Source organism: Aethalodelphis obliquidens, unplaced genomic scaffold, assembly GCF_003676395.1.
Source record: "Aethalodelphis obliquidens isolate GAN/ISIS:26980383/991018 unplaced genomic scaffold, ASM367639v1 scaffold4, whole genome shotgun sequence".
Classification (NCBI taxonomy): Eukaryota; Metazoa; Chordata; class Mammalia; order Artiodactyla; family Delphinidae; genus Aethalodelphis; species Aethalodelphis obliquidens.
This window is the reverse complement of record NW_020837948.1, coordinates 13,066,963-13,091,736: the sequence shown is the minus strand read 5'-3', so window position 1 is coordinate 13,091,736 and position 24,774 is coordinate 13,066,963. Positions and strand designations below refer to the sequence as shown.

Below are 24,774 nucleotides of genomic sequence, written 5' to 3'. Positions count from 1 at the left end.
TGTCACATAAGGACATTCTTTGCAGTGTTGTCTGTATTAGTGATAAGACTGAAATCACCTAAATGCCCATCAATAAGGAACTGGTTAAATTTTATAAGCCATTACAGTGGAACTCTATGCAGTCATTAAAAAGAACGAGGAAGCTCTATGGTACTAATAGGGAAAGAACACCAAGTTAGTTTCAAAAAAGGGGGCGGGGGGGTGTCTAGAATAACATGCTATCACTTGTGCTTAAAAGTACACTCATATGCATTCAGACTCCCTGGAAGTACACACAGGAGCTGGGAACAGTAGGTGCCTCTGGAGAGAAACAGGGCCAGCATAAAACAGGGGTGGGTAGAAGGGAGATTTGTTTTTCCATTTGTAACTTTTGAATTGTGTTGTTCTTCTAGTACCTATTCAGAAATAAATATGCAGATCAATAAATACAATGTAAAATTTCCAAAGATATCTTTATATCAGAATTGTAAATGAAAGACTGTTCTTCCTGATTTAGAAAAATCTAGCTGGGAGACTGAGCTGACTTTGCAGTTGGAGAGGCTTAGGGGTCTTGGAGAAGTCCTGGTCTCTATCACCAGTTCCTGCACCTTCTGCACCCCATTCTGCTTCCTGCTTTTGGTAACTGTGTTGTCTCTGTTTCTACTGTGGCTGCTGTGCAGCAGCCCCCAGAGTCCTCCTCTGTCCCTATAGCCCATCTCTCAGCTTCCCAAGTATTGCCACCCTTGCCTGCCAGCCAGAGAGCCACCAAGTGGGCAGCACACCAAAAACAAGAGTCTTTCAGGCTACAGATCTTGGCGAGTCCAGGTGCAGCCTAGTTTTCAGTACAGGGTTTCCATCCCATTTCCAGGATTTTATCTTCTGGGGATCCTCTGGTGAAACATATCCTATCTTCAAGTCACTTCTTAACCTTTGTTGGTCAAGACTGTGGTTTTGAGTAATGATAATCAGGGAGTTTTTTAAATGATAGTGGGTGTAAAACTATCTCACTGGTACTACCATAAAGGAGTTTAGTGACCTATTTTATGCCTAAGCTTAGACTAATTTAACTTGAAAGTAGACAAGCACAGGTTTATCACTGTAACTAGGAAGGAGCACAGCTTCCTGGACTGAACCACAGTGAGGCACTTGTTTGCATTTACCTGAAATACAGCTTATTCACTCACCTGAGATAGAACCTAATTATCACTTACACGTGATGATGCCTGAGTACAACACATCTTCAACAGGAGAGGCAAAGGGCCTGGGAGATGGATATGACAGAACAGAGGAGTGTTGAGTTTACTCTAACTCAGAGAGACTCTTTTCAGGAGGAATGATAGTTGACCCCATGTAAGAATTCTAATTCTGAAAAATTGTGAAATCTGAATCAAGTCATCATCAGACTAATCACGTCTAGGAAGTGAGGAATATTGGACTGTTGATAGGGATCGTCCAACCTGTTTTTTATTTATAGATTGTGGTGCAACAGTGTGTGGCAGTGTCTTGTTGAAACCAGCACTTCCTAGCTGGTAATAAAAATGCTGTTGCCTAGTTGGTAAAGTCAGGCTTGGTTGGTATAAGTGTGTCTATCTCACTGCTCTGAAATTCCTACTTAGAAGCTTTCAGGGCCCATAACTGGTGCTTATATTGGGTTGGAGATAGGAGAAGAAATAACCTGCCAAAGCCAAGTGAAGGTGGATCCCGTGTTCCCAGCATCTTCTGCTGCTTCTATGCTTGCTTAAAACTGTCACTCATTTTTTTAAATAAATTTATTTATTTTACTTATTTATTTTTGGCTGCGTTGGGTCTTCGTTGCTGGGAGCGGGCTGTCTCTAGCTGCGGCGAGCGGGGTTACTCTTCGTTGCAGTGCACGGACTTCTCATTGCGTTGGCTTCTCTTGTTGTAGAGCACGGGCTCTAGGCGTGTGGGCTCAGTAGTTGTGGCTCACGGGCTCAGTAGTTGTGGTTCACGGGCTCTAGAGCGCAGGCTCAGTAGTTGTGGCTCATGGGCTTAGTTGCTCCGTGGCATGTGGGATCTTCCCGGACCAAGGCTCGAACCCGTGTCCCCTACATTGGCAGGCGGATTCTTAACCACTGCGCCACCAGGGAAGCCCCCAAGCTGATTTATTTTCATGACTTAAGTGAGATCTGTTACTTCATCTCCCTCGTCAATGAGAGTTCAGCTTCACTGCCAGTAACTTTAAAGTTACTGAGAGGCCTTGCAAAAGTGGTCTGTTCCTTCTCCTATGCCCTCCTCACTCAAACACAGGTGAGGCTCTGCTCTTCGGATCCTAGCAGTTTCAGTTTGCTGCCAACAAGACCTCTGTGATAGGGGTGCTCCAGGAATCATCTCGCCTGTGTTGGTAATTAACTTGCTTGAGTTCCGTAGCATCTTTGAGTAAACAAAAACCTAAAGTTGAATCGGCCCATTGATGAATTTCACTTCTGTTTTGGATGCCGTAGAATTAATCCCACATCAGTCAACACTAATAAATGACCACACTGAGCAAAATGCTGAGCTGAGTGCTGTGGAAAAAAACAGAAGTTCCCTGCTTCTCGTAGTTGGATCATTAATTGATGAGGGGTCTAGTGAGTTATAGAGCCAGCAGCAGCAGAGCTGAGGTGATGGGATGGGAGGCTCTGTGGAGCTTGTGCCCGCTGGGGAGGGCTTTCCAGGGCAGAACCAGTGCTAGAGACCAGGAGCCAGTCTAGGGAAGAGAAAGGTGGAGACTCTGTACATCATCGGATGAATGGATAAAGAAGATGTGGCACATATGTACAATGGAATATTACTCAACCATAAAAAGAAATGAAATTGAGTTATTTGTAGTGAGGTGGATGGACCTAGAGTCTGTCATACAGAGTGAAGTAAGTCAGAAAGAGAAAGACAAATACCGTATGCTAACACATATATATGGAATCTAAGGGAAAAAAAAGTGTCATGAAGAACCTAGGGGTAAGACGGGAATAAAGACACAGACCTACTAGAGAACGGACTTGAGGATATGGGGAGGGAGAAGGGTAAGCTGTGACAAAGTGAGAGAGTGGCATGGACATATACACACTACCAAACGTAAAATAGATAGCTAGTGGGAAGCAGCCGCATAGCACAGGGAGATCAGCTTGGTGCTTTGCGACCACCTAGAAGGGTGGGATAGGGAGGGTGGGAGGGAGGGAGACGCAAGAGGAAAGAGGTATGGGGACATGTATGTGTATAACTGATTCACTTTGTTATAAGGCAGAAACTAACACACCATTGTAAAGCAATTATACTCCAATAAAGATGTTTAAAAAAAAAGTCATTTTAATCTGCACATACCTGAATGCTCTGTCATTGAAAGACTTTGTGTGGGTGGGTTGACCTAGAGGCAGGCTCTGTAATCTTGTCAGTGCTAAGCTAGGGGCGCTGCATCAGGACCACCCACTTGGTGAGGGCTGAGTGCCCAGCACCGCACACAAGTGCCTGGCCAGGAAGGGCGGGGCAAGGAGGGGCTGAAATCCAGCCACTTCGCTTCCTCTGCTCCTTGGTGCTGGGCTCTTCCTGCCCAGAGCAAGAGGCACCATTTCTCTGCCAAGTCCTGTGTCAGTAGGGCTACATCCAGACAGCACCTTTTTATGAGTGCTTCTGGCCGGGCATGGCTCTTTCTGAGTCTTCAAGGGTGCTGTGCAGGACAGCTACCGTGCTGCCTCTAAGTCTGAATCTGACCCTGCATAGCATAGAATTGCGTAAATATTTGAATGAATGCTGAGGTGGATTATTGAAGTTACACACGCACTTCGTCTCCCTACTTAAAGAGGGACTCGAGTGGATTTCTTTTTTTGTGTGGTTTATTGTATTTCAATTTACTTGACTAGTTTGTGGAAGCTTGTTGAAGAGATTTTCTGATTTACTTTTTTTTAACCATCTTTTTCCCTTGAAGTATAATTTACAATGTTGTATTAGTTTCAGGTGTACAGCAAAGTGATTCAGATATATATATATATGTACGTTTTCAGATTCTTTTCTGTTATAGGTTGTTATAAGATATTGAATATAGTTCCTTGTGCTATACAGTAGGTCCGTGTTGTTTATCTATATTATATATAGTAGTGTGAATCTGTTAATCCCAAACTCCTAATTTATCTCCACCACCCACCCCTCTGCTCCCACTGCTATTCCCTTTGGTAACCATAAGTTTATTTTCTGTCTGTGAGTCTGTTTCTGTTTTGTAAATAAGTTCATTTGAGTGGATTTCTTTTTCTTTTTCTTTTTTTTTTTTTTTTGGTTTATTGTTTTCAATTTACTTGACTGGTTTGTGGAAACTTTTTTTTTTGTTTTGAAAAACCTATTTACTTTTCCAAATATTATTCCAAATACATGCTTTACAGGCTACTATGGGTCAGAAACATTCTGTAGAAGAAATTATTTTGATAGACATTGGAAATAATTTTAATAGAAGAAAAAGCTCATATTTCTCTAGATGTGGCTATGTTCCACAGGAAGATTTCAACGTCTAAGGTGCAAAGACAAAATGACTTTTGTGGCTTTTCTTGCCACTCAGAATATTGACAATCTTCCCTCAGAGGCTACTCTTTTTTTTTTTAATATCAAAATCTAATAAGCCTAATTTATTCAAGAAAAGTTATATCCATTTTCCTTTAACCTTCTTAATCTACCAAGGACAGTAACTTATGTAAAAGCATGCCTGTTTTTTCCTTTAGAGCTTCTTTTTTCTTTTTTTAATTGGAGTATAATTGCTTTACAATGTTGTGTTAGTTTCTGCTGTACAATGAAGTGAATCGACCACATGCATACCTATATCCCCTCCCTCTTGCCCCCTCCCCCACACACCGCGTCCCACCCATCCAGGTCATCACAGAGCACCGAGCTGAGCTTCCTGTGCTTTATAGCATGTTCCCACTAGCTATCTATTTTATGCATGGTAGTGTATATATGTCAATCCTAATCTCCCAATTCGGCCCACCCTCACCTTCCCACCCTGTGTCCACATGTCCATTCTCTACATCTGCATCTCTATTCCTGCCCTGCAGATAGGTTCATCTGTACCATTTTTCTAGATTCCACATATACATGTTAATATACGATATTTGTTTTTCTCTTTCTGGCTTAGTTCACTCTGTATGACAGACTCTAGGTCCATCCACATCTCTACAAATGACCCAATTTCGTTCCTTTTTATGGCTAATATTCCATTGTATGTATGTGCCACATCTTCTCTATCCATTCATCTGTCTGTGGACATTTAGGTTATTTCCATGTCTTGGCTATTGTAAATAGTGCTGCAGTGAACATTGGGGTACATGTGTCTTTCTGAGTTATGGTTTTCTCAGGGTATATGCCCAGTAGGGGCATTGCTGTGTCATATGGTAGTTGTATTTTTAGTTTTTTAAGGAACCTCCATACTGTTCTCCATAGTGGCTGTATCAGTTTACATTCCCACCAATAGTGTAAGACGGTTCCCTTTTCTCCACACCCTCTCCAGCATTTGTTGTTTGTAGATTTTTGATGATGGCCATTCTGACTGGTGTGAGGTGATACCTCACTATAGTTTTGATATGCATTCCTCTAATAATTAGTGATGTTGAGCATCCTTTCATGTGCCCCTTGGCCATCTGTATGTCCTCCTTGGAGAGATGTCTATTTAGGTCTTCTGCCCATTTTTTGATTGGGTTGTTTGTTTTTTTGATACTGAGCTCCATGAGCTGTTAGTATGTTTTGGAGATTAATCATTTGTTGCTTCCTTTGCAATTATTTTCTCCCATTCTGAGGGTTGTCTTTTTTATGGTTTCCTTTGCTGTGCAAAAGCTTTTAAGTTTAATTAGGTCCCATTTGTTTATTTTGCTTTTATTTTCATTACTCTAGGAGGGGGGTAAAAAAAGATCTTGCTGCGGTTTATGTCAAAGACTGTTTTTCCTATGTTTTCCTCTAAGAGTTTTATAGCGTCTGGTCTTCGATTTAGGTCTTTAATCCATTTTGAGTTGTTTTTGTTTTTTGTGGTAAGCAGGCCTCTCACTGTTGTGGCATCCCCCGTTGCAGAGCACAGGCTCCGGACACGCAGGCTCAGCGGCCATGGCTCACAGGCCCAGCCGCTCCGCGGCATGTGGGATCTTCCTGGACCGGGGCACGAACCCGTGTCCCCTGCTTCGGCAGGCGGACTCTCAACCACTGCGCCACCAGGGAATCCCCGAGTTTATTTTTGTGTATGGTGTTAGGTAGGTGTTAGGTGTTAGTTGGGTGTCAAGTAGACAGTATACTGACCTTTAGAAGTAGGGCTCCAATGGACAAGGGGGTGGAGGATTGTCAAGCATCAGAATGAATTCAACTTAAGAACAAACTGGCTCTGATCCCAGCCAACCCCAGAGTCTAGCCAGAGGCCCATTAGAAATAAATGCAAATTGTAGTATCACTTTTACAAGGTTGTGCCACTCTACACTGTTAAATCTAATCAATCCATGTTAAAGCTAAGCACACTCCCATTATTAGCTCAGTCCTCACCGTATCCCATTTCTGTGAAGGCTCCTATGGAAGGAAACTTTTTAAAGAGATTTTCTGATTTACTTTTTTTTATAACACTTTTTTTTCTTGAAGTATAGTTAATTTACAGTGTTGTGTTAGATTCAGGTGTACAGCAAAGTGATTCAGAGATATATCTATATATATACACACACATATATGTGTACTTTTTCAGATTCTTTTCCATTATGGGTTATTACAAGATACCGAACATAGTTTCCTGTGCTGTACAGTAGGTGCGTGTTGTTTATTTTATGTATAGTAGTGTGAATCTGTTAATCCCAAACTCCTAATTTATCTCCACCACCCACCCCTCTGCCCCCACTGCCATCCCCTTTGGTAACTGTAAGTTTATTTTCTATGTCTGTGAGTCTGTTTCTGTTTTGTAAATAAGTTCACTTGAGTGGATTTCTTATGCTTTTGAAGAATAGGAGTAATGTGTGTGTCTTGGGGGATAGAGGGAAAAGGCAGGGATGTGCTCAAAGGGCCCTTAACAGTTCTATAATTCTTGGAGTCCATAAATTAAATTAAATTCTTGGAGTCCATAAATTTGATGTTAAAATAAATCTTCTAGGGCTTCCCTGGTGGCACAGTGGTTGAGAGTCCGCCTGCCGATGCAGGGGACACGGGTTTGTGCCCGGTCTGGGAAGATCCCACATGCCGCAGAGCGGCTGGGCCCGTGAGCCACAACTGCTGAGCCCGCGCGTCCAGAGCCTGTGCTCCACAACGGGAGAGGCCACAACAGTGAGAGGCCCGCGTACCACAAAAAAATATAAATAAATAAACAAAATAAATCTTCTATTTTAAACCAAAGCAATGTTTTCATTTTAATGTTTCAAGGCTTTCCATGTACCTTTTATCACATAATGCAATTCAGTTACGTACTGAGTCCTTTTCATGTACATAAGTGCTTTAAGTACTTTGAAAAGAACTGAAGAAATAGAAGGTTGGGCCTATGTCCTCAGATGTTAACCTACCTCGAAAAGGAGAAATGCAGAATGAGAGTATCAACCACTCGTAGGGATTATGACTTGGATACCTTGTCAGACATACATGGTTTTGATTTTGACACGACAGTAGGACTCCCAATGTGGGCTGGAGTTTCCATGCGCTGTGAAAAGTGGTAAGCAAGCTACCACAAAGGTTCAAGTAACCAATAACATTTCCTGCCTGCGAGGTCTTTTGCAGGTGAAGATACCAAATGGGTGGTAAGTTAGGATTAAAATTAGCTAAACTGTCACAGCAATGCTGTCTTCCTTTACACTCAGCCACCGTGGAGTTCTCATGGTCTAGAAGTATGTTTTGTGAGTCCTCTGCTGTGCAGGCTGACACCAAAGAAGGTCTGATCCATGCTACCACCTTGCGTTCTCCCTGGCCACATTCCTTCCTCTCCTTCCACGTTGAAATGGTTTCCCCTGATCCCGAGACTGAGGGAGCTCACCTGTGTCCACTGCACTGGCCGTCCTCCATCTGTTAATGGTTCAGTGTGCTCACCCTCTGACTTACTGTCTCCTCTACTCCCTTTTTCACCAAGGTCAGACCTAGTTTTCCAAAAGCCTACTGAGTGCGATTATGTACCCGCACTATCCTAGACCTCGTGGTCAGTATAAAAATCAATGAGATTCTTCTCCCCAGCCTGGGGCTCCCACACTGAAGAGCTAGTAAGAGGGCTCGGAGGATAGATGCGTGGCTGTGGGGTGGATGGATGCGAAGAAAGAAAATATGAGAATGGGCATGTACACAAAGGCCTCTCGGATGGGCAGACCTGAGTTTGAATCCCAACTCAGACAGGTACTAGTTCTGCAAACTCGGGCAAGAAATTCACTATGTGAGAGCCTCAGATTCCTAGTCTGTGAAATGGGAGTAATAATTCCCACCTAGCCTGGGTGGTGGTGTGGATCAGAGAGTGTAATTGCTGAGAGAAGCGCTTGGTGAAATTAGCAAGCACCCAAACCAGGACCTATATAGCTACAACAAAAGATGATAAGTGACGTAAGTGCAAACAAACGGGGTGGGAGCGCCCAGCAGAAAGGCTCACAGCTGGCAGGAGGCCGCACGTGAGCTCGTGCACAGGTCAGGGGCCCTCCCAGCTTCTGGGTGATCTTCCACCTCCATGCTGGGCTGGGCAGAGCCAGGCAGCGCCGGGCACGGGCCGCATACCTGGGAGCCGGAAAGTCCCTGCAAAGTTGGACATTTACCTGCACATAAACCTGCACGTGTATCTGAAGCAGGCATGACCCAGAGCTCCACCCCCTGGGGCACCAGCTGAGGGGGTAGGATGGAGGGATGGAAAGGGCACTGCTGTCCTTGTTGACTTCAGCCAGTCCCGGGCATTGAAGATCATTCCACTCTCCAGAAAGCGAGGTCACGTCATCGTTTTTCCCTCCTCCCCACTCTGGATATCTAAGGTGAAGTGTTTTCTCCAGCTCAGAGGCTGAGAATGGTGTGGAGGAGAAAAAGAAGGTCTGCAGGTCGCCAGCAGCCCTGTCCCCTGCTCTGTCCAGCGAGACCGAGTCCGCAGACCCGAAGAGAATCATTTCCCTGCGGTGAGTCCTCACCTTGACTCTGTCCTTTTGGCCTTTCGGGGAGGAGGGGTTGCTGGGAGGAGCTGGTGTTTCTAGTTTTATGGTGATGGTTAACAGTGAAGATCTCCTACAAGCAGATGACACCCCTGAGAAAGAAGTGGGGTGTTTTTCCTTGATATCCAGGCACTGGCACCTGCCTTCCTTTCTCAGCTCTTCCCGCCAGCCTCTCTTCTCCTTCCCACTGCAGCCTTCTGCAGAATTTCTGCCCCTTTCTGAAAGCACTGATTTTGCTACATGATAAAGCCGGGGTGGGCCCCTCTCTGGCATGGAGTTAGAAGCACCTGGAAAGCCTGTCAGGGTTGCTGCTGAGGCCACCCAGGTTGGATTGTCTGCTCGGCCTGTGCGTGTGCACACCTGCTGTCTCCCTTTCCTGGCAGCCACGGAAAAGAGCGGAGGGAAACCCTGCCTGGGATCCCCGGGCGGGGTGTGCACATCTCCCTGGGCTGCCCATTTCCTGGGGCCGGTGCTGGAAGCCGGGCTCAGTTTGGTCGTGGGGCTGTGAGGGGACAGGCGGTTTGAGATGTGGAGCTCTGGTCCCTGTCACTCTCAGGGGCACCAATTATGTGCTTGCTTTCACTTGGAAGGAAGAAGGAGGAACTTCAAGTTGCTTTTGTTCCCTTAAAAGAGAATGATTAAGCCAGTGATCAATTACAGGTAACTGTGGCCATTTATCCACACCAAGTGGAGGAGTAATAGCTCTCCTCCCCATATTAGAACTGTCAGAACTCCTACCTTCTACGTCTTTTGTCCTCTGCTAAAGGATGATTAAATAACTCCTGCTTTTCCCTTCCTTCCTGGCTACCCAGCCCACGGCTTCTCTGCAAATCTATACCTCACTCAGGACCAAGCCTAAGTCTTCACTCTGCCCCCAGATTTTTCTGTTCTGACTATCACTCCCAATTCTGTCTCCATCTTTTCTGCATGACTGTTTTGATGCATCTCACTTTTTTTGTTTTTTTGCGGTACGCGGGCCTCTCACCGTTGTGGTCTCTCCCGTTATGGAGCACAGGCTCCGGACGCACAGGCCTAGCGGCCATGGCTCACGGGGCCAGCCACTCCGCGGCATGTGGGATCTTCCCAGACCGGGGCACGAACCCGTGTCCCCTGCATCGGCAGGCGGACTCTCAACCACTGCGCCACCAGGGAAGCCCCAATTCTGAATTTTTGAATAAAAATGTTTTGCACTAGGTTTCAGGTCCTGCTCATAGTCATCTGTATGAAGTGAGACTAACACAGTTGAAAAGATACAAAGAAATAACGCATGTAAATAAGCATGCCTCCCACCCCTACCTCAGAGCCGATGCTGTGCAGACAAGCCCTTCTACTTGTGTCTCTTGAAATCATCAAGGGTACAGCTGCCCTTTTGTCACGTTTGCTTACAGTCCATTGTTCTTCAGAAGGTCTGATCATTGCCTTGACAGTACCATTAACATACATTAATTTGAATCAGTAGAGGTGATAAATTCAAATTAGTGGCTAGTATAAATAATAGGTAATTTGACATTTGTAAAAACAATTTTATTTTCAAGTAGAGTACAAATGTCTACTCATAGTTTTTTTAAAAAAGTAATTCCTGGAATTCTAAAGAAATTTATATCTGTGAATTGGTTCAGTGGCCAGTAACTGAATCCAAATCTCCGTGCCTTGAATTGATGAGAGATATTTTGCCTCTGGTTTGAGCACTGTGGACTCAAAACTGTTGCGGGCAGCAGAGGCCTGGGACATCACGTAGTCAGTCTCTTCACAGCTGAGAAAGCCAGAGTCCAAAGTCTCTCTCTAACTTCATTTCTGTCCCTCTGTCACACCCATATGCCACCCAAATTGCTTAAGAGTCTTCTTAAATTCACTTTGAACCAAACATTATTTTAACTGAGCCTCATTCTAGAGAATCCTATCATGGAATCATGAATTTCATGTGCCATTTTTTCCCCCCAATAAACAGAAAAAAATCTACATAATTGTATCACAAAATTTTCCCATGTGTATACCTCTAAAAATCATGCATGCATTCCACTTTGAAATGGCTGGGTTTCCCTGTACGGTTAAAGATGCAAGTTCTACTCAAAGGAAGAGCCAGGACTAGAATCACCTTGGAAAGAAATCCGGGAGCTCTGACCTCTGCCCTTATGAGAACAAAGGAAGGACTTCCAAACATGTTCTTTTTTTTGTCCTGATTTTACTTCTATTTTCCCACTCTGGGATGTTCTGTCTCTCTTTTCCCCATACCCAATTCCTGCTCATCCTGTTAGGCCCAGTGTGTTAAACCCTCACTGACCTGCTGGTCTCTTCTCTTACCTCCTGTTGGACTTAACTGTCTCTATACCACCTCCTAACGCCTATGATATGTATTGTTTTGATGCTACATCATGTACTGCCTTTTTAAAAAGATGCTTGATATGCGCACAGGTTCCTTAAGGGTAAGGACTGTCTTGTGCGCCCCGAGGCATTTAACATGACGCCTCTCTCAATTGATACTTGTTAAGTATTCACAGAATTCTGGATTGAACTATAGCTGCAGTTTCAATAATCAGCCTCCAGTACTCCTCCTTATACTGCTTAAAATACTTTTGAGATGATATAATTACTTTCACAGCTCAATCGATACTTCTCCCTTCCAAAAGGTACGGTTTCTTCAGTTTGGGATCCCGCCTGCTGGAATCACCCCGTCTCCCACACCGTGTCCTTAGAGTCCTGAGGGATTATCGATGTCTAGAAGAGAAAAATCAATGTCAGGCTTTCTTGTGAGCTGGTATAATAATCAAGATGTATTACACTGTATACAGTTAATGGTAGCGTAAAAAATTCATCTTACGGACTTCTTGGATTTTCTTTCCTCAGGTCGAAATCCAGTTTTGATGGTGCCTCTTTAGCAAGTGAGAAGAATGACTGTAAAACAGAAAGCAAGAATGACTCTAAGATTGAAAGGAAAAAGGCCTCATCTTCCAGCCAGGTAATTTGGGAATGAAATGTGTATTGTCTCAGAGGGTGACAGAAGCATTGAAGCCAATGGGAAGAGGGAACGCAAGGGTCAGGACTAAGGTAGGCACAGATTTTAGAGAATCAGGAAGAAAGGACCAGCTGCAGTTCCCTCGGGCGAGCTTTCATCAACATTATATTTCACAGCTGACCATGCGGCACATGCAGAGGGGCAGTGAGTACTGAGAGTCATGTGCTTGTCTAATAATTAGCGGAGACCAGGAGAGGTGTGACATTCTTGCACTACAATTAAAGAGTGTGATAAGGCACCTGTGTGAATAGAAGGCTTCCCAACTGCACACAGAGGAGGAAAACCTGGGAACAGGGTCATGATTCTTCTTTGGAAGCAATTTGGGGTCTGCTTCAAAATACACCCAGATGGGTAACAAAGCCCAGTTCTGTGTCTTAGAGTATGACATACTTACTGGGGCCAACAGTTTGGGGCTTTTTGATACTTCACTTCTAAAATACTTGAATATGTATCTCCTAAGAACTAGAACAAGAAACTGTTGGCTCACCCAAGAAATTTAACTAAATAGTAAATATACAAAAATATTACTAATATAAAATCCATTTTCGATTTCCACAATTGTCCCAGTAGTGAATGTCCTTTATAAAGACTTTTTGCTCCCCCTCTCTAGAATCCAGTTGAACCAGGCATTGCATTTATTTGTCATGTCACCTTTAATTTAGATCAGTCCCTACCTTTTTTAAAATTTTATTTTTATTAATTTCACATTTTCGAAGACTCCATGGCCCAGGATATTTTTAAATCAAGCATGCAACCAATGCTCACTGTAGCCATTAAAAAGAAGATCTCGGCAAAGCCCTGATAGAACACCTAGCTTTAATCAAGGAAACTTTCTGGATGCAAGATGTACTCCAAGGAAGCAGCATGAGCTAACCTACTTTATGTGAGGTGTTCATCTATAAACGAGTTGACTTGAGGGGACCATCTGTCATACGCATGACCTGTCTGAAGCTCTTCTTTATGGCAATAGTAGGGCCATTTCTGCCACTGAGACTACTCCTACTTTGGATAATGCATCATCAAGGGCCAACGTGTGGTATCTCTCTGTTCCGCTCATAAGACTCTGCCTGCTAGGATGCTTTTGAAGAAAAGTGGTCCTGTGGATGGAGGACCCAGCTCTACCTCTTAGTAGCTGTGTGGAGCCAGTTAAGTCGCTCATAATCCCTGAGGCACAGGGTCCTGAACTGACATCAGTTCCCAGGTTACTGTGGGGCTGGGGGTGGTGTTTTGTGAAAGCATTTTACAAACTGTAAATTGCCGTCTATACATTGTTGTCACAAGTGGAAACAGATGAAAATGAAGTGATTTGCAGCATTTCAGACTCGTGGGCCTTCTACCGCCCTGGAGAGTTAAGTCTTTTGTGTGAAATCCTACTTGTCACCTCCCCCTGACACTGGTTAAGGGAACACCTTCACAACAGTAACAGTCACAGTGACAAACCGGAGACGTATTACCCCATTTAAGCCTTACGGCATCCCTCTGAGGCAGCTACTGGCACAGAAGAGAAAACTGGCCCAGAGAGGTTAAGTAACTAGGCCAGGATCACGTGCCACAGAAGAGGTGCAGCTAAAACTTAAACTCAGGGTAATCTGATGCAGGGCTTTTAACCACTACCCTCTTCTGAGAGTACTCGCTGGGACCTTTAGTGCCCTGGGATCCACTACCTGGTGAGATTTTATCTCATTTCTTATTAGGGACATCCTTGTCCAGCCACTTCTGCAGAAGGCTGACCACCAGCTACTTCACGATTATAGATATATATATGTCCAGTCAGCAAGCCACTGATCTTGTTGGAAAATGAAACCTTTGTGCCCTGCCTTCCACGTTTTTCACTGAAGGGTTGGGTTGGGGACTATGAGATCAGGGAGAATGAACTCCTAAGAGTCTCTGTTCAGGGTGGGGAGATTTGTTACATAATTTAGATTGAAGTTAAAATTCGTGATGTTTGAGAAGAACAAGAGCGGTGATGCCTGTGTTTTGTCGTCCTTGTAGGACAAGGCAAACATGCACTTCCACAAGCTGTTTCTGGATGTCCCCACTGAGGAACCTCTGAGGCAAAGTAAGTTCTGACTTGGTTGACTTTGAAAAGATGCTAATTGGTTTGGGGGAAGAAAGAGTCTGGGGACTGAATCACCAAGGGGAATAGGTTTCTGAAAGTCATGATGTAACAATAACACCGACCTCACTCAGCTTTCACCCAGCACCTTGAAAGATAAGGGAGTAGAATGGGAAAGTGACCTCCTCCATGTGATATGGAACCATCCAAGGGGATTCCAGAATGTCCTCGCCTTGCATACTCACTGCTGAAATGTGTTGTGATTGGATCGTGCTGAGATTTAAGATAATAAGACCAGAGCAAGAGAGGCCACTAGAAGAAGACAACACAGACCTAGGTGGACAGACATGTCAACCCCTGTGCTGTGCAGGGCTCAGTGGTCACACCTAAACACCTGGCCCAGCACGATGTTCAGCACCTGCTGCACTCCGCTGAACGCATCTGGGGCCCAGGGTTCCATTCCAGCTTCCCTCAGTACACAAATGCTTAGGCAGCATGCTGGCTTCCTCCCACCATCTCCAAACAGGAAGGTGTGGGTCATGTGTTCTCCCCACAGTGAGACCATCTATTTCAAAAGGAGTCATTAGTGACCATACCAGGGTAGAAAGGGCAGCAGTGCCAACATTAGCACAAGGATGACACATCTTCCCCACACCTTCCCAAAGAGAGGAGTTTGTTTTTTTTTTTTCCCGGTACGCGGGCCTCTCACTGTTGTGGCCTCTCCTGTTGCGGAGCACAGGCTCCGGATGCGCAGGCTCAGCGGCCATGGCTCACGGGCCCAGCCGCTCCGTGGCATGTGGGATCTTCCTGGACCGGGGCACGAACCCGTGTCCCCTGCATTGGCAGGCGGACTCTCAACCACTGCGCCACCAGGGAAGCCCCTTGCCTTTCCATTTTGATGTTTATACTGAAGTTTGTAAGACTTGGAATTAAAAAACAAACTCTCATCTCCATAGCTTTATTCCACTAAAGATGACTGAAAAAGAGGTGAGAGATCTTTTGAGCGTGTGAGTGTGTTATCTCTGCGCATCTCTGAGTCACCAACATATATACACAATTTTCATTTTAAATGGAAATTCTAACATGATGTTATACCTGTATATATTTTCCCAGGTTTTACCTGTGCTCTACAGAAAGAAATATTATACCAGGGGAAGCTCTTTGTATCAGAAAACTGGATTTGTTTTCATTCCAAGGTCTTTGGAAAAGACACTAAGGTTGGTATAATTTTTCAGAAAGAAAGCTAATCCTGCATTTCCTTATATATTGTGACTATTAATTGTTTTAAATGTAGCAAGTCTATAAATATTTGTGTCATTATTATTCCTTTAGACCAAGTTTCCTTTACTATAGTTCCAAATACTACAGGTTCTAAATGCCTCTAGATAACCCAAACTTCCCTTTTTCCCTAAACAGCACTCTCTCATTCATTTCCTTATATATATATATATATCTCCCACAATCCTACCTTAAATCCTTTTTACCAAGATGTCACCAGTACACTCTTAAAGGTTTTCATATGGAGAATGTGTCATAATTTGTTTCAAAGACATACATTAAACCCAAAACAATTCTTTAAAGAAATCTGAATTTTACACCATATTCACAGTTACCATCAGAAGTATCTAGGCAAACAGGCCTATAAGTAAGATACTTACTAGCACTTACTTTGTCACCAGCACAAAATGAGCAGGATTTGGAGCATTTTAGGCCTGGTCTGGGGGAGTCACATACCCTCAGTCCCCGGTGAACACGGACATCTTTTCCTTCTCACTAAACACAGATTTGGGGGAGCAGAGGCCCACTATACCTGAGCCTTTAAGGAGGATAGCCTGAAGAAGTTGGCAGTTTTCCCAGGGCACCGCCTTCTAAAACGAGGCCCTTGGGACTTTGGCATGAGAAGGGAAGAACTAATTCCACCCCACTGACATTCTTTCCCTTTGAGCTGTGATGTCACATCACACAGTTCAGTCAGGCCACCAGAACAAAGTGGCAGAGAAACACCTGGGGTTTGCGTGACCTCAGTGAGTTTTTGTTTGTTTGTTTGCGGTACGCGGGCCTCTCACTGTTGCGGCCTCCCCCGTCACGGAGCACAGGCTCCGGACGCGCATGCTCAGCGGCCATGGCTCACGGGCCCAGCCGCTCCGCGGCATGTGGGATCTTCCCGGACCGGGGCATGAACCCGCATCCCCTGCATCGGCAGGCGGACTCTCAACCACTGCGCCACCAGGGAAGCCCTCAGTAAGATTTTAATCATTCTGATTCGTGATTATGAATAAGCATCTTTTATACTCTTGAAGTTGCTGATTAAAAACTCCTTTTGTTTTGACTGGTAGATATATTTTATTTAAATATTCTCACTAAAGCCACTGGCAGTCTTATAAATAAAGACCACTTAACAAATATAATGGAAATTCTTTATTTTGGTTTTGAGTCAGCAGACTAACATCAAACATGTAATTTTTATTGTACAGAGTTATGTTTAGATAAACATAGTTGAGATTCACAGTATTATTTGAATCAGTATAATGCAAAGCAATATTGAATAGTATTGCACCATATTTCTAGATTTCTGGATTATAAGCAGTTGTTCATGAAGTGGGGAAGGGAACTGGGTGTTACTGATCTCCAATTCCATGGGATAAAGACAATTCTCAGGAATAGAGAGAGCCAACACCTCTGACCAAAGCAGCAGGGGTTGAAAACAGTAGTGAACAAAGAATTAGCCTTGGGCTTCCCTGGTGGCGCAGTGGTTAAGAACCCGCCTGCCAATGCAGGGGACACGGGTTCGAGCCCTGGACCAGGAAGATCCCACATGCCGTGGAGCAACTAAGACCGTGCGCCACAACTACTGAGCCTGAGCTCTAGAGCCCGCAAGCCACATCTACTGAGCCCGTGTGCTGCAACTACTGAAGCCCGCATGCCTACAGCCCATGCTCTGCAACAAGAGAAGCCCCGACAATGAGAAGCCCGTGCACCGCAACGAAGAGTAGCCTACACTCACTGCAACTAGAGAAAGCCCACACGCAGCAACGAAGACCCAACACAGCCAAAAAATAAATAAAATAATTTTTTTAAAAAATTAGCCTTTGTTAAAGGATGGGGAATTCACAAAGCCAGTAAGTGATTTCAAGCTAATATGATTCTAGCAATGGTTTCAAAATCCTATCTCTACCTAAGAAAGAACTGACCAAAAAAAGCTAAAAGGAGTGACCTGGTTTTTTAAAGACAAGGACATGTGGGATTGCTTTTGCATGTGCTGTCTCTAAGAGACAAGAGGAGGGTGGGAAGATAAGAACCATGATAGTGACTTGCACATTCCTTACCCACTGAGGATGGTGTCAAGGAGATGTGGGCTTCAGCTCTGCGGCAGAATTTGCTCACTGCCAGCAGACCTTGGTCCAACATGATCCAATGTGAACTAAAAACAAGCAAGCAATCTGCTCTAGGAAGGGGAATTTTCTAAGCACCCTAAAGTGTAACTTTAATCAGAACCTTTTCCTCAGCCTGTTTGTATTTTTATTTATTTTATTTTTTTATTTTATTATTTTTTTTGCGGTACGCGGGCCTCCCACTGCTGTGGCCTCTCCCGTTGTGGGGCACAGGCTCCGGACGCGCAGGCTCAGCAGCCATGGCTCACGGGCCCAGCCGCTCCACGGCATGTGGGATCTTCCCGGACCAGGGCACGAACCCGTGTCCCCTGCGTCGGCAGGCGGACTCCCAACCACTGCGCCACCAGGGAAGCCCTGTTTGTATTTTTAGATGCTAGTAAAATTAAAGGCATGTATCACATTGCATCTAGGCTCAAACAGAGAAGTGATTCATGCTTTATTTCTCAAATGTTATCTAGTTGTCACTTATACTCATGAAGCAATTGAGAGAAACTCCTTCTTAAGGGTGTTCCATGCCTTACATTCTGCAAAAATCCAAATTTATAGCCCCTTATCACTGTGTGTGTGTGTTGCTGCTGAGAAACGAAATTAGGCTCATTTTTATATCATCATCTGTCTTGGAAGATCTTACATTCTTTTCCCCAAAGTAATCCCAATTTATCACTTCTGAATTATCTCCCCAACTTCAAAAGTTTCGTGGGTAGAGTTCTTTGGCAAAATAGGTTTTTTTCTTTAGTGTTTAATTTAGATTAGCCCCTCATTCTTTTTTTTTTTTATTTAATTTATTTATTTTTGCTGTGTTGTAGCCCCTCATTCTTCATAGTCTTCCCATCAGGAACCTGGAGGGGCAGTAGAACAACTCCATCTCATAAACCTAATATGAACGCAAACGTTCTAAATTAAAATGTAAGAAAATTGAAAGCTTAGTTTTGGTCCTTCAAGCTGGCAGTACTAACATAAACCCCTCCTCTTCCCCACTGACCTTGTTGATCTCTTTCAGAATATGTGAAGCATTTTTACAAAATGTATGTTCATGTGAGTGTGTGCACCTGTGGAGGGATTCAGGCCCTTTTCTTTTTACCAGGAGTGGGGGTGACTCTCTTTTCAGGGATCAAAGTGATGTGATCCATTTTTCTTTGAGATCAAACCTGGTTGAAGGGCTGTAACATAAAAATATCAGGAACATCTACTATTCTTCGCAGCATCTGGTACATTCTTGCAGTACCTTGTATGAAAAAGAATCCCTATTTTGGATCAGATTGGTTCAAATTCTATCTTTGTAACTTATTTATGACCTTGAGAAAGTTATATACCTCTCTAAACAAACATCCTTCTCTCTTAGAATGTCTACATTATAGGACTGTCATATTTAAATGAAATTATCATCTGGTAAATAGGTATTGATAATGGTAGCTGCTGTAATTGTCATTGTTGTTATTCTTTATTGTTTGAGCCAGAAAAGAACTTAAGGGTGCTTGTATTTCACCCATCCTCTTTTTTATGAGACAGATGAGGAAATGAATGACATTTTTATTGAGTGCGAGGCATTTTCCATCTATTATCTCATTTAATCCACAGAAAATCCTGGGAAATAGGTAAGACTGTCTCTATTTTATAAGTCAGGAAACCAAGGCCAAGAAAGGATACCTTACAAGGTTGAATAAGTCATGTGGATAGTAATAGAACTGAGAATTCAGGCCCCAGACTCCCTGTTCAAAAATGGGCCTACTATATACCAGTGCTTTTCAGCCTTTTTCCCTAAGGACAGAAAAGAGGAGGGTGTGTAGAGATGAGCTCAAAGTAGATGACCACAAGCATGTAACTTCTTAAGAGCCTGGGGATTACCTTTAAAATGGCTGTACATTTTGCATTCTATTCGCATGTCCCAGGTTTCCCACCAAACCCTTCTGTAGACTTGATGATCCAGACGACCTCGGTGACACTCTTCTAAGATTCACTTTTCTTCATGGAGGCTGGAGAGCTTGCTGCTGGTTTTATCTTTTTTTATTTTTCCTTTAACATGAAGATTTGGAGTGCTGCTCTGTGAAGCCTGAACCCATGTTAACTCAGTGATTCTGTTTCAGATCTCTATTCCGGCTTTCTCGGTAACCCTGATAAAGAAAACCAAAACTGCCCTTCTGGTGCCAAATGCCCTGATTATAGCGACAGTCACAGACAGGGTGAGTACGCAGCAGGTGCGGGCACCCTGCTTTGTCCTACTCTGGGTTTCATTGCCTTAGGGGCTTCTTGCGGAGGACCAAGACCCTGAACCATAATGCCATGAATCAGGAGTTACTCTGTAAGACGAATTTTTGAAATCACAGCCTTTAGACATTTGTGTAGTGTTGTTTCCCCTGACAAGGTGATTTATTCTAATGTAATAGTTGCCAATTTTGAATTTCCTGCTGACTTCATTATACTTACTTGACCAAAGTCAAAAAAGTAAAATTCTTTCCCAACTTCCATTTCCCTAACATCTATTGGGTCAGGTCAGGCTACAGGGATATATTTCATTTCTTTATTATTATTTAAAACGCCACCATCACCACCACCTTATTCACAGGGTGCGGCAGGGCAATATGAGGGGTCCCTGGGGCGGGGTTGACCAGCCTCCCCATAACCTCCATTGGGTGCCTCCCCAGAGCCAACCTAAAGACGTAAAACTTGGGCTTGCTATTCAAGTTCAGCTTGAGGACCAGTTCCTAGGCCCTCTTTGCCTCCAGGTTGCCTTAACTACCCCTCTTCAGTACAGAAGTTCCGGAGCTGTCATTGACTGTTGGGCTACCCCAGACATGGGCAACCTGAAATATTTGCATGGAGAGCGATGTGTGTTTCACCTTGGCGAGAGAGAGAGTAGAATGGTTTGGTTACTCATGTTTCACTTGAAATTCTTTTTTAATATTTTACCTACTATTTTTATGAAAGCATAAAAGCTACAATTCATTTCTAATCATACTGAATAATTTAAAGGGGGAAGGAGAAAGAAGGAAAGATTAAAAGAGGCTATTCTGATGAGCTAGGAAATATGTTAATATGTTTCTAGATTATTATTATTTTTTAATACAAATGGCTACCAAGCATCAGGTACTTCTTGCCAGATGTACACAAAATGCTTTCCTTATATTTACACGTTTATTCCACACTACCATACCGTAAGGGGTGGGGATTGTTAAGAAAACTGAAACTAAGAGTTTGCCCAGTGTCACCCACTTGGTAGGTAACAGAGCCAAAATTTGCAACCCGGTCTGTCTAATGCCAGAACCCGTAATGTTAACTACTTTGGAATACAGTGTTTGCTCGGGAAGTGTATCGGTTTCTCTCATGGGAATGCAGGAGAGAGTAATCACAAACTTTGGAAAGGGGGTGTGAAAAGATGCTGTGGCTCAAATAGATGGAAAAAGTATGAACTTTTTTATTTCTCTACGTGTGGTTTATGGTAAAATCATTTTTCCTTGTGTTATTTGTCTCCAAATTACTTGTCTAGCTCTGACTTGACTTCTTTCCCATAACTTATTTATAAGCATTCACCAGAAAATCTCCATATTTGTACAAGAAAGAATCTGGAAGTGGCTTGAAAAAGAATGAGCCTTTTAGAGTGGCTGGGACATTTTCAATGGAAATCTAGGTCAGAGCAGAGAAAGCAGACCCTTGGGAATTGTTAAATACCTTCTAAAAGGGGGGCGGGGAAGGGAGGGAGAGGCTTAAAAGAGGACCTGGCGAATACAACTGGCCTTTCTTTACTATCCAGGTCTTTTCCATCCATGCTTGTTTGGGGCACCTATGTCAGAGCACCGGAGATTTCATTTTGCTCTACATTTCTGTATTATTTAAGTTGGGTTTGAGAGTTTTGTTGCTATTGTGGGAGAATATATTCACTTTATTCCAGGAATGGAATAAAAACTGAATGTGTGGCTGAGTGGAATGAGAATATAGACTTGGTATAGAATATAGTCTATGGTGTTTGAAAATGAAAAAATAGATAAATTTTTTAACTCTGAACACTCACTTCTAGTCGAGCAGTATCTGTTAATAATTAAATAATTATTATTTTGTTTTTCAGTACATATTTGTCTCCTTACTCTCCAGAGATTCAACTTACAAACTACTGAAGTCTGTGTGTGGACACTTAGAAGTGAGTACAACATCTCTGAGCCTCAATTGCTGTCTCTCTTCTGTATTTCTTATGGTTTTGTAGTTGATCTGGTTTTTTCATTTTGTAAAACTAATTTTGTTTTGATAATTTCAGAATACAAGTACCGGCAACAGTCCCAATCCATCTTCTCTTGAAAACAGTTTCCAGGCAGATCGCCCTTCATCTCTGCCTCTGGTGAGTTGCCTACATAACTATCTAAATGCAAAAGAAAGTGAGTAGGTCCCACAATCACACTTCTCCTTACACCATGACCAGGGTGCGGGAGGAACTTAGGACCACAGTATGGGAGGCAAAGTTGAAGAAACAGGGCATTTCTGTCCTGAAGAAGAGGGGACCATAGGAGGTCATCAACTTTTTCAGGTAATTAAAAGAGTCATCCTGCAAAAGAAAAGAAACACGATAGTGCGCTGTTTTAGCCAGTTACTGGTCCATGCAGGTATTCAGCAAATCTTGCTCTGTTTGTCTGTCAGCGTTGTTTTAGAGGGATTCACCAGTCTATTTAGGTAGGGCATGATTCATCCCACAAGTCGTTGAATGCCTTCTATGTTCAAGGCACCATGCTAGTGTACCCATAAGGACACCAGGAAAAATCAAAACTAGTTCTTGCCTTCAAAGTCTTTACAGCTTAGTAGAGAAGATGAGGGATACCCAGAAATAACTGTAAAAGAAGAAAGCTGTAATGCCCAAGAGGTAGAGATTCTTTGATTCCCTTAGACTTTCTGACTACAGAGTAAATCTCGAACGGGAAGTAGCTCCCCCAATTTGTACAAGATTTATACCTGTGATGGTATCATGCAAGCCCAAGAGAGTCCTAGCCGTGTTGTTCAAATGGTTGTTTCCAAATTGATAATCGTTAAACGTTTTAATACCTTTGGTGAAGCAGTATGAGCCCAGAATTTCAACATCTACAATTTTTTTTTTTAACTTTATTTATTTTTGGCCGCGTTGGGTCTTCGTCGCTGCGCACAGGCCTTGTCTAGTTGCGGTGAGCGGGGGCTACTCTTCGTTGCAGTGCGTGGGCTCCTCATTGTGGTGGCTTCTCTTGTTGCGGAGCACGGGCTCTAGGCGCGCAGGCTTCAGTAGTTGTGGCGCACGGGCTCTAGAGCGCAGGCTCAGTAGTTGTGGTGCACGGGCTTAGTTGCTCCGTGGCATGTGGGATCTTCCCGGACCAGGGCTCGAACCCGTGTCCCCCGCATTGGCAGGTGGATTCCTAACCACTGCGCCACCAGGGAAGCCCTACAAATCTTTTTTTTTTTGAGAGCTGTTAAAAAGTATAGGGATTGAAAACGTGTTCACACAAAAACTTAAACCAGAATGTTCATAGCTGCATTATACATCATAGCCAAAAAGTGGAAGCAACCCTGATAGCCATCAGCTGATAAATGGATAAATAAAATGTAATATATCCATACAGGGAAATATTCTTTGACCATAAAAATGAAGAACTACTGATACATAATACAACATGGACGAACCTTGAACACATTATGCTTAGTGGAAGAAGGCAGACGCAAAAGGCCACATGTTGCATGATTCCATGTATATGAAATGTCCAGAACAGACAAATCCATATGGGCAGAAAATGCATTCGTGGTTGCCAAGGGATGGGATTGGGAGTGAATGCTAACGGGTAAAGGGCTTCTTTCTGGGGGGAGATGGACGTATTGTGAAATAAGACAGTGGTGATGGTTGTACGACAATGTAATTATTCTAAAAACCACTACATTTGTATACTTAAACTGGTGAGTTTTATCTCAATTTTTTGAAAAAAAAATCTACCTTAAAAAATAGTGAGAAACAGTACAAAATAGAATGAAACACTTATGATTTGGAATCCCTCAAACATGGTTTTGAATCTGGGTTCCACCCAGCTGAGCTATGCCATGGGGCAAGCTCTTTAACTGCTCTGACTCAGCTTCCTCACCCAGTAAAATGCCAGGCTCCTGACGTGGCTGTGGAGATCAGGCACAGTCATATGTGTTTGGAGCTTTGCATACTGCCTGATCTGTAGTAGGTGTTCAATTAATTATTAAATTGAGGAGACTTGAATTTTAAAATTTTCCTTCCCCTATAAATTCTTGCATGACATTGAAATGACTATTGAAATGATCAAGAGACAGCTAGTTGAAGGTGAAAGGTTGGTAATTTGCTTACAAGATATGTCTCCTCTTCTTCACTTGGCAGCTAAATAAATTGTGAAAAGCTCGCCGAATTGTGCCTTCACCGCGAAATTTTAGTGACGCGTCTTGTCTCTTCATTTCCTAAGCACTTTGGGGAACAAGTGGGATACACAGTAAAAACATCCTGCTTTTTCCCCGACTCCTCACTCCTCTCTCACCCTTTTGTCATTTAGAAGTAATGTTACTGACCCTGTTTTGATTTGTTCGAGGGAAGAAAAAAGCTAAAACTTTCCTTTCGGTGTCTAATTTGCTAAAGCCATTTTCCCTTTTCTATTTCCAATATCTTTTTAAAACTATAATTTGAGAAAACCTTTCTCTGCATTTAGAACATGCATCTAGAACTTTCTAGCTACTTATTTGCCTTGTGTATGTCTGTTTTGGTCATGTTTTCTCATTACAAAATGCTAATGAGACTTCTCTAGCTTTACCCTAGAAGCTTTTCAAACAACAGCATCCCAGTTTTTTTCCTAGACATTTGTTATTTCAAACGAGTTGGCCACTGTTTGTTAACAGAATTCTAACTGCCCAAAAAAATCAGTAACCAGATACTCCGTGATCTGTTGAGGAAACCCAGTAGTATGGGGTAATCCTTCCTTCTTTTCCATTTTTTATAGGTCAGGCCTAAGTGAAAGGCCTGGAGGTTACAAAGTTCTGTCTGTTGAATAAAGGAAAATGGGCCTCTCTCTTCATTTCATTATTTCCCCTCAGGATTTCAACGACGAATTCTCAGATCTGGATGGAGTGGTACGGCAAAGAAGGCAGGACATGGAAGGATACAGCAGTTCTGGATCCCAGACTCCTGAATCTGAGAACTCTCGAGGTCTGGGAGATTTCTGTATCTTTACTGAAATTTAATTCTCCACAAAACATCCTTAGCTCAACCAAAAGCCAAAAACAACCAAAAAACAA

The 24,774-nt window shown here is 43.3% G+C and overlaps 1 protein-coding gene across 5 annotated transcripts in view; it reads left to right on the top strand.

Moving 5' to 3' along the window:
• The window catches only part of GRAMD2B (GRAM domain containing 2B), a 67,922-nt gene that overhangs the window by 33,892 nt on the left and 9,256 nt on the right, over window positions 1–24,774 (top strand). For 3 of the 5 annotated variants that reach the window (XM_027099001.1, XM_027098990.1, XM_027099019.1), the window contains exons 2-10: window positions 8,919–9,038; window positions 11,699–11,818; window positions 11,916–12,027; window positions 14,077–14,143; window positions 15,254–15,357; window positions 19,617–19,712; window positions 21,593–21,664; window positions 21,779–21,859; window positions 24,574–24,685. In XM_027099001.1, the coding sequence (XP_026954802.1) occupies window positions 8,919–9,038; window positions 11,699–11,818; window positions 11,916–12,027; window positions 14,077–14,143; window positions 15,254–15,357; window positions 19,617–19,712; window positions 21,593–21,664; window positions 21,779–21,859; window positions 24,574–24,685 (884 nt within the window). Of the gene's footprint in view, window positions 1–8,900; window positions 9,039–11,698; window positions 11,827–11,915; window positions 12,028–14,076; window positions 14,144–15,253; window positions 15,358–19,616; window positions 19,713–21,592; window positions 21,665–21,778; window positions 21,860–24,573; window positions 24,686–24,774 lie in introns of those variants that run through there. The other 2 variants (XM_027099030.1, XM_027099011.1) reach the window with 2 other exon arrangements.